This window comes from Puma concolor, chromosome F2, assembly GCF_028749965.1.
Source record: "Puma concolor isolate L17-30 chromosome F2, mPumCon1.1.hap2, whole genome shotgun sequence".
Taxonomy (NCBI): domain Eukaryota; kingdom Metazoa; phylum Chordata; class Mammalia; order Carnivora; family Felidae; genus Puma; species Puma concolor.
In genome coordinates this window covers 67,936,505-67,947,017 of record NC_141684.1, presented here as the reverse complement: position 1 = coordinate 67,947,017, position 10,513 = coordinate 67,936,505, and the positions used below count along the sequence as shown (strand labels likewise).

The 10,513-nt window shown below is 37.7% G+C and overlaps 1 protein-coding gene across 1 annotated transcript in view; it reads right to left on the bottom strand.

Moving 5' to 3' along the window:
- Window positions 1–5,636: 5,636 nt before the first annotated feature.
- The window catches only part of ARMC1 (armadillo repeat containing 1), a 43,829-nt gene continuing 38,952 nt past the window's right edge, over window positions 5,637–10,513 (bottom strand). Inside the window, exons 5-7 of the mRNA XM_025922798.2 lie at window positions 8,936–9,052; window positions 8,778–8,852; window positions 5,637–7,808 (exon numbers count right to left, since the gene is read on the bottom strand). Coding sequence (XP_025778583.1) covers window positions 7,617–7,808; window positions 8,778–8,852; window positions 8,936–9,052 — 384 coding nt within the window. The 3' untranslated portion in view covers window positions 5,637–7,616. The remainder of the gene's footprint in view (window positions 7,809–8,777; window positions 8,853–8,935; window positions 9,053–10,513) is intronic.

The following is a 10,513-nucleotide window of genomic DNA, read 5'->3' as shown; positions in this document are numbered from 1 at the left end:
CCAATCACAAAAATCACTTTTTCCTCTGAAAGTATATTTTATGTTGTCCAATTTTCTTCTACTGGATAACTCAAAATATTTGTTTGCACAGACTACACACTGAGTATTATGTGTCCTAATAAATGATCTTCCTACCTGAAATATTTAAACATGGAAAAAATGGGTACCTACACAACTTACATTTTAACATGAAACTCCTTATCAGCAGAGAACAGGTTAGAAAAGGGCTTTTGAGGGGCACCTGGGTGGCTCCGTCAGTTAAGCGTCCTGACTTATGCTCAGGTCATGATCTCACGGTTCATGAGTTCGAGCCCCATATTGGACTCTCTGCGTCAATACAAAGCCCGCTTTGGATCCTCTGTCCTCCTCTCTCTCTCTGCCTCTCCCCCAGTCATTCTCTCTCAAAAAACAAAAACAAAAACTTAAAACAGAAAAGGGCTTCTGGGCCCATTAAAGGGCTGGAAAGAACCTCAGCAAACAGGCTGGTCCCAAAGCCAGCAGTAATGAGGAGACTTGGTTGGCCTTCAGTTTGGGCTTAAGTAAGGGGCAGTGCAAAAGAGGAAGCCTGGGTTTTGAAAGCGATCTCTGCTGTCCTAATACACAAAATGAACACATTTGGGAATGAAGAGACAAATGACACAATGAGTGGTCAAGTGTACAGGAGACATCCTAAATGCTGAAAGAATTTAAAGAACTGGGAGACAGAATGGCAAGGGTCAAAATGGACAAAGAGGGCTCCATGGAATAGCTGGTTCTAGAAAACTAGAAATCTGGTAAATTTAAGAAGAGAATGCAATCCAGATGAGGACAAATTCACAATGCACTGACTGAAGACTAAAAATGTAAAACTGAACTAAAAGCGTCGGGTCCATCAGAAGGGTAGGACCGGTTACAGAGAATCTTGAAAACAAGAATAATTTGGTTTTGACAGAATAAGTCACTAAAGATTTATAACCAGAAGAGTAGAAAATAAAAATATCTAACAGTTATTCAGGCAACTATTTGGTCACTAAGAAGGAAAATCCCAACCCTGATGCTCATCAATTGTATCTGACTCCACCGATCTGTTTTCTCTTGTAAAATGACTATGAAACACCCTAGCTCACTGGACCACTGTGATGATCAAAGATAACACAAGTAAAGGACCCAGTGCTGACAGAGCCTGAAACACAGTAAGTGCTCAAGTAATGTTAAATGTTACTAACAAGGAGGTAGCAGTAATCTAGATGTGCAATAATTAAGATCCAGACAAGATCTGAACCAAAGTAACAAATTGCTCCACCACCACAACTCATTCGTAAACACTCCCCAAATGCTCAGCACACACAGCATTATGCTGTGTAGTGTGGCAAATACTAAAACAGGAGACAGACTCCCTCCCCTTAAGGATCTTGATCTCAGTAGGAATATACTTTGGGAAAGTAATGGACCATAAAAGACAGATCCCAAATGAAAAGTGACATAGCAGTTAAGAGGAAGAAGGAGGGGCACCTGGGTGGCTCAATCTGTTAAGCATCTTTTATTTTTTAATTTTTTTTAATGGTTATTTTTGAGAGACAGAGTGCAAGCAGGGGAGGGGCAGAGAGAGAGGGAGACACAGAATCTGAAGCAGGCTTCAGGCTCTGAGCTGTTAACACAGAGCCTGATGAAGGGCTCAAACCCACGAACGAGATCATGACCTGAGCCGAAGTTGGACAAAGGATCTGACTCTTGATTTCAGCTCAGGTCATGATAGCATGGTTTATGAGATTGAGCCCTGCATCCAGCTCTGCACTGACAGTGCAGAGCTTGCTTGGGATTCTCGCTCTCTCAAAATAAAAATAAATGAGCATTTTTTAAGAAGAGGAAGAAGGAATCGTGGGGTGAAAACTGTTCACAGGACTTGTATAAGAAATGTTGGGAAATACTGTTACAATGTGTGAACTGCAAATATTTTTATTAAAGAAATGGACAAATCTCTTTAGTATGTTAATGGCCTTCTATAAATCAGGTAAGAAAACTCAAATCTCCCCTCTCCTCTGCCAAAAATGAAAAAAGGACAGTTCACAGAAAAAATACTCAAACAGCTCTTATATGTATAAAAAAGCTCTTATTCAGAAGATATCCCTTTTTTTAGACCACAAAGGGCTAATGTAGGATAATACACTTGGAGAGGCTGAAGAGAACAGAATTCTCATATCATTCTGATGAGAGAAGATACTAGAATAATCTCTAAGGAGGTAGGAACTATCAAAATTAAAGGCACTCTACAGGCTTTAATGTAGCAATTCTACATCTAGAAATCCACTCTACAGATACACTAAATACAGCACTATCTGTAATAGCAAAGGATTACAATCAAACCACTGGTTAAATAAATGGTGTAACATTAATACTGTGAAGCTGGGAAAACAGAAAGCTGCTTCACGCAAGGATATAGAATAATTTCTAAGATAATACTTCAAATGAAAAATCTAAGGTGCATGGCATTTTATTACATGTATGGGGAAAAAAATGAAAAAGTTGGCAAATTTATAGAATATCCTTGATGGGCACACAGAATTAGTAACAATGGCTATCCCTGGTGAGAACTAGGTGACAGTGGTTCAAAGAGAATCACTTTTCACTGTATACCTATTTTGAACACTTAAAAAATTTTAAGTGTTGGGGCATCTGAGTTGCTCACTAGGTTGAGCGTCCAACTTCAGCTCAGATCATGATCTCACAGTGGGAGTTCGAGCCCAACCCTGGATTCTGTGCTGACAGTTCAGAGCCCAGAGCCTTCCAATTCTGTGCCTCCCTCTCTCTCTGTCCCTCCATGGCTCATGCTCAGTCTCTCAAAAATAAATAAACAATAAAAAAAGTTTAAAGTGTTGGGGCGCCTGGGTGGCTCAGTCAGTTGAGCAACCAACTTCGGCTCGGGTCATGATCTCACAGTTCATGAGTTCAAGCCCCACATCGGGCTCGCCATTGTCAGCCTGGAGCCTGCTTGGGATCCTTAGTTTGCCCACCCCACCCAAAATAAGTAAACAACAAAAAATTTAAAAATTAAAAAAATAAAACTTTAAAGTGTAGTAGTTCCTGGTTGGCTCTGTTGGTAGCACATGTAACTCCTTATCTCAGGGTCATGAGTTCAAGCCCTATGCTGGGCATAGAGCTTACTCACAAAAAAAAAAAAAAAAAAAAAAGAGATGAAAATTCAAGTGTATACTTCTTACTAACTGAAATGGATTAAAACAAATGAGATAAATCAAAATGTTTAGTTATTGATATTATTTGTGTTGTAGGATGACAGAGGACTTGTTTTCTTTATGCATTTCTTTACGCATACTGAGCTTTTTCATAATAAACTATTTTAAAGGAGATGATAGTATAAAGGAGGAAATTCCATGGGGCGCCTGGGTGGCTCAGTTGGGTAAGCATCCAACTCCTTTCGTTCAGGTCATGATCTCACAGTTCGTGAGTTTGAGCCCCACATAGGGCTCTGTGCTGACTGAGCCTGCTTGGGATTCTCTCTCTTGCTCTCTCTCTGCCCCTCCCCAGCTTGTGTTATCTCTGTCTCTCTCAAAATTAGTAAAAATTAAAAAAAAAAAAAAAAAAAAGAAAAGAAAAAAAGGAGGAAATTCCAGATAAGAAAGAATCTGAGCAAAGATCTAGAGGGTAGGATGAATACAAAATACTTAGGTTACAATAAATAGACAAGACTGACTAAAGCAGACTTTCTCTAACAGAATAACAACTATGCCTTACATATAGAAAAATCTGTAATAATGCTATAGAATGTATGAAAGACTAGGTTGGTAGCTAAATTCTCATGGCATTTTTGGTGCTAGCCAAGCAGTCTAAACTAAGCCATGGGCCTTTGTTGACATCACAGCAGAAAATGACAAAAATACTGTTAAGATTAATCTGATAGATTAGAATGTGGCTACTCTAGAAGTAGCCAATTTCTGGCCCAAACATGTTTTCTGTGGAACAGGTAGTATTTTAGAGATCTGGAACAGCCACAAAGTCCAGAAGCTCGCCATTATTAAAAGCCCAGAATCCACATGACAAAAATAGTTTCCCTCTTTAGACAGACCAGCTGCTCTACATGTATTTTCCTTTGTTGTGGCCTAACCAGACTTATTTCTTTCATGTACCTAACTTTCCTAGTGTCCAGAGTTTCTGATTGCTAACAGACATCCGAATTAAGTCACTTGACATGATTCAGGCACAAGTGTCTGGATGGGAATGATGGTGGTAGAACGGGAGAGGCACAGCAGCAGGACCCAAGATGCAGGCTGCCCTGCGACAGTGTAGACTCGGGAGCCAGACTGCCTCAGTTGGAGTCCTGGCTTCACCATTTGCCAGCTCTGTCACCTGGCACTAATGAGCTACTTACTATTTCTCTGCCTCACTCTCCCTATCTGTAACATGAACACACCAAAGTACCTACCTCATAGTTGTTCAGGGTTAGAGGACTAAGTATCTATAAAGCACTTAGCATGGTGGCGGACACAGAATTAGTTTTTAAGTCTACTCCATGCCTACCATGAGCTTGGTTCTAAGAGAAATAAAAATTCACAGACTTTACATCTGATAGGGATAGTAAAGGAAAGGGGAGCTATCAAAGATGATGATACGATGGAGACTCAGAAATTATCGACACAAAGGTAACTGAAATCTTGACAACAGATGAATTCTTCAAGGGACATTCAGAAAAAAATCACGTAGCGGTGAACTAACTCTCAAACATTACCCTCTGATTGGACAGAGAAAGATGAGGAGCCAGAGTGTGTTTAGCAAGGCATAGGGTCTCACTTGGAATTCAGGACAAGAATAGAATCGTGTCAAACTTCTAGAAACAATAATTCCATCTTACAATTTTAAGATTTTAGTTTCATTACTCATGATGATCTCACTGCATTCAAATAATGACCCCATAAAGTAGAATTATCTCCATTCCATCAATGAAAAAAAAACTCACAGATAAATTATACCTAAAATTACAGTCAGTAAGTTATAAAACAGGAAATCAAAACAATAAATAAATAAATAAATAAATAAATAAATAAATATTCTATGAAAATTCTATAAGAATCAGGATATTATAAATTAATCCTAACTTCATTCAAGAGCAAGTATTATGCTTCTCTCCTACTTTTTTGAAAAATGAAAAACAAATGACAAAACAAATGACGAAACTTGCTAATAATAACCAATAAATCAGAAACAAACATGCCAGGAAAAAAAAAAAAGAAAAAAAGAAAGAAACAACCTGACATTTTTCCTATCTGACCAACAAGTTAATCACTATCTTTCATTTATTTTTACAGATTCAAAAAAAAAATCTTGTTCATCCTCCTAAAAAAAATATTTGAGCACTTACTACTAGCCACGTACAGCTACAGACTTTCTCAGTTCTCAAAGAGTTAAGCTGGGGAGAAAGACTGGTAAATATAATTTCAAGCTAATATGATAAATGCTACAATGAATGCATGTACAGGAGCGGCTGATCCAAACCCAGGGAGAGGCAGGTGTGGGGCTGGGAAGGAGCTGAACGAAGATGCATGGGAATTAGTTGGGTAACGCACCTGCAGGGAGCTAGGAGAAGGTGCCAGGCAGTGTGAATACAAACAGGCTCGAGAGTAACAATAATGTTTCCATCACAAAAATGCAATATCCATTCAATTTTAATTGTGTTACCTTTTATTATTTTACAATATATTTCAAAAAAATGCCGTTACAGTTGCCTTAACTGCTCTATAAGACCTGGAATAAAAGAACACTTAGAACACACAGACATCAAGCTGTTAATACCTACTTGTACTGAACCATTGCTACCAAGAGATGTAGTTTTTTAAATAGGCAGATGTGTGGCAATGCAAAATAAAATACAAACTTGTTAGAACAGTAAACTTTGTTTTAATGGCTATAGAAAGGAGGTGGTTTTGTTTTCATTTTTCAACACATCTGGTTCTGGCAGCAAGCTGTATTATGCATTTAAAGCAATCCATGCCCTGAAAGCTTCTATTTGCAGTTGTGTATGTCATCTGAATCAGAGCCCAGACACATGAAAAATATCATTCCAATACCCTCAATACCCCTCCCTCCAGAAGGTCATGAACTCAAGATTGTTGTTGGTGAAGTATTTTACAAGAATTTTTTTTTACAGTGACACTGGATGCTTTTAATTTTCTCTAAAAGAGAAGCAATGAAAATGCAAGGAAACCCTCCAGGGTCCAACTTTCACTTCACATTCTCCCCAAGTAGTAAAATAGCAGCTCTACATGTTGATGAAAAAGAATTTCAATTTCTCCGTATTAGTTTCTTCTTAATCATATTAGCACTAAAATTTATCTGGATTTAGCTGGATTTCCAAAAGGAAAATTTTATGTGCCAAATATTTCAGGAATTTAATAAAGCATTACATATATGTAATTAGCTCTTATCTACCAAAAAATATATATGTATATATATTTATATTTATTTCTCTTACCTTCACTGAAGTTCTTTTTTTCTGGCTGGATATGAGAAACAAGATTAAGTGGACCAATGCTGGCTTTATTTCTTCATAAGCAATAATTTGAGTCTTTTTTTCATTCAGTACGACTGGATGTTCATAATAAATTCACACAAGGCAATACAAGGAAATACCTACTGAATAGGCATCTGCCAAGCAATTCACGTTTCAAGGTTAGACTCTATCTACCAAGTGGCACTATGGCATTATATAGGCATTCAACTTTTGTTTTCTTTTTCAAGTTTGTCAGTTCTTTACTATTTTTTTTCTAGCAAGGATGGTATATAATCACAAAGTCAGGCCTAGAGACCATTTATAGTTGCTCCCAATATTACGTTGGACGGAAATCTTAAGAGCTGATATAAACCAAACTAAAGAGTAGTCAACTGGAACCACATCTGGTCACATTCACATAGTCTCCAATAGTACTTTGCTAATATACAGGTTTCCTTCTTCTTGACTGATTTTGTGTTAGTCTTATTAAAATTACAACAAATAAGATTGCAAAGTTTTTGTCAGCTTGTATTTTTAGAGAACTCCTACGTTCATATAAATATACTGTAATTCACAAAATGTCTTTATAGTAATGTTCTTTCTATAAACATGGTTGGCAAAATAAAAAAGGCACAAGAGGGGGATAATGAGAAATGTTTTCAACTTTCAGTGAAGAGTACCCAAGCAACTATCTTTCATGAAGAAAAGCAGAGAAAAATGTTCAGTAATTCATGCACAACTTGAGCCAAAACAAACAAAAACTTCTCTTCAGATAGGTCCTGAGGCTTGAGGAGAAAACAAGTTTTCCTAATCACGTGCTCTGTGTAAAATAAAATGTAAAGCTGCACATATATATGTTTGGTTTAACAGTGGACCCATGTTTTTTAAAAAGTGAGGCAATTAAAGGAAAACAAAACCAAAATACCTTCATAAACAAAGGAACTCCACCTGTAGCCTCTGTCCTTTTTACCACTGAGCAGGGCAAAACGTCCAATAAAATGTAAAATGCAGCATACGCAATCATGTAATCTAAAAACTTTTCATGATAACTTATTGCAAATTGCACTTGACAGTTCACCACAACAATGGAAAACTGGCCCCTTGTTAGTTCACACAGTCCTTGAGACCCAAACTGAAGTCACCAGTAGAACGATCTGGATAAAAAGTTTGCCGCTGTGCTCAGCCAGCTAGCTCCACCCTCTGGGTGTGAGCCGACCCGGGACACTGCTTTATCCTGTTCTTTTGTGGGACTCTCATCCTCAGGCAGGTAGTCGGGCAGTTCTGTGTTCTGTTCTACTTCCACAGGCGTATCTTGGAATGGGACCAGCATCTGATATAGACAACACATTAAGAGTTATTACAAAATCAACCCAATCGACAAAGGTACATGTCCTAAATTAAAGATCAACTATACACCTCACTCTTATCACTGTATTTATTCTCAGTGACAATAGTCATTTAAAAATTTTCCTCTTATATGAAGGTAGGCCCAACTGTTGAGCACTGCATTAGGCAGAAAGACACATGAAAAGTAAGATGCTTTTCTCCTGAGGCTCCAGAAATAAATGTGCAACCTCTCTGCATTTAAAGAAAACAAAAGCAAGTACCTGGCTACTGTGGGCCCCGAAGGGCCACTGAACCTTTCTATGGGAACACAAATAAGTTAAGGGGATGTAGATTTGTTTTCCCTATCACAAAGCTGGTGGCGAAAGTAGTAAGAGGCAAAGGTTTTCACTGTATTTACCTACCCAATTGTGGCAATAGAGCTTTATTATTTGGATTGACAAAAAGTAACTAAGGTTAGAAAGAAGTATTTAAAAATCAACACAGGGGTGCCTGGGTGGCTCAGTCGGTTGAGCATCTGACTCTTGATTTCAGCTCAGGTCATGATCCCAGGGTCTTGGGATCAAGCCCTGTATCAGGCTATGCGCTAAGCATGGAAACTACTTAAGATTCTCTCTGCCCCTCTACCCTTCTCACCCTCTCTAAAATAACATAACATACATAAAATAAAACCAACACAAGGAATCTATATATCCTTTATTTCCATGTAAAATTAGAAAGATATCTCCACTGAGAAAAAGAATAGACTCTGAAATCCACAAAATTTAAGAACAGACCCTGAAATCTACAATAGATCTCTCTAGAAAAGAGCTGTTAGCCAAGAAACAAGATAATCTGACCCAACCACACTCCTATATATTTGGCAACTAACAGCCTGAAAAATACTAGCAATCTGACAGCCAGAAAGAATAATCAAGAGTCAGGTATAAAGAAAACTAAATTAAAAAGCATTTACCTCTTCTCCACTTTCACTTTTCACAACTTGCTGAGCCTTCATAACCTTGGTTGATGCTATTGCTGATGCCAAAGCCTAGGCCAGGATAAAAAGGGAAATTTGAACACTGATTTGTTTATCTATAACCTCAAGCATATTCAGCCATTTAAAATACTAACCTCTGCTTTCAAATCTGAACGGATCCGCACCACACATCTTTGAACAGCCATTTGAAAAGTAAAGCTAATAACACCTTTAATTTTTAACAAAGCCTCTTCACAGAGATTTCTCCGAGACTGAAAAGGTAAAAGCAAATTATTATTACAATTGACAAAATGTTAAACAAATCAACTCAAACCACATTGAATTAGTCATTATATGGACGGTGGGGGGGGGGGGTTTGGGGGGAGGGAGCAAATGTCCCTATTTCAGTTCTACCATCTCATACATGAGGGCATACTGGGGGTGCTATTTAGTCAAGCTTACTAAATTTAAGATCAACAGAACAGTAATTTCTTCTGGATCTTTTCAAGCTTCATTACTAATACTTAGTTTTAATCCTTTTTATCAGAAATAAGTTAGCCAGTGTTGATTTATATCTCAATGCAAATGGAATGAAAAATAATACAGAAAAAAATGCTGAAAAGCAGAGGTTCCTCTAGCTCAAAGGTAAGCAAATTATAGTCTGCCAGCTGTTTTTATAAATAAAGTTTTACTGGAACACAGCTACACACATTTGTTTACATAATGACTGAGGCTAGTTTCATACTATAGCAGAGTTAGTAGTTAGAATAGACTATATGCCCTTCCAAATCTAAAATATTTACTATCTGACCCTTTAACAAAAACATCTGCTGAACCCTGCTCTTAAAAATCTCTAAGGTTAAATTGTGATGTCACAATTAGTATTCAGTATTTGAGTCACTATTTCTTTTTTAATTTTTTTTTTAATGTTTATTTATTATTGAGAGACAGAGAGACAGAGCATGAGGAAGGTAGGGGCAGAGAGAGAGGGAGACACAGAATCTGAAGCAAGCTCCAGGCTCTGAGCTGTCAGCACAGAGCCCAACACGGGGCTCAAATTCAAAAACCGCAAGATCATGACCTGAGCCGAAGTCGGATGCCTAACCAACTGAGCCACCCAGGTGCCCCGAGTCACTATTTCTTAAAGCACTTGGTATTTATAAACATCACTGTACCCTTTATTTATGGCATTCTCAGTGGTTACCACTGCATTCTCAATGGTTATTAATACCCTCTTTTTAGTTCTCATTTTCCTCTGATGACACAATATAACATACCCTTCAATGTCTCTTTAATACACTATTAATAATACACTAATAACACACTACTTAGACACTGATTATTCCATCTCTGTCTCATCTTACCTCCAAGGTCCAGTGCCTTAAACTAAGTGATTTTCTTTCTACTTCATCCCTCAGTAGACTATTCTCATCACTTTAGTCATCATTACCATGGAGAAAAGGGACATACATCTCCAGTATGACTTTATTTTCATTTGTTATCAGATATATCCACTTGGATATCAAGTGGTCATCTCAAACACAAGATCCAAAGCAAAAATGGATTAAAAAGTAACTAATTTCACCATATCCTTCCTTCCACCTCTCGCTCACATATTATCACCATCTCTATATTTTCCTGTGTCTGTATTGAGACCAGGTTCTGTCTGATTCAGTACTTCTTCATTGACAAGAATCTGCAATTGGCCCAAAGTCTCTGGATCACGCTGAGAA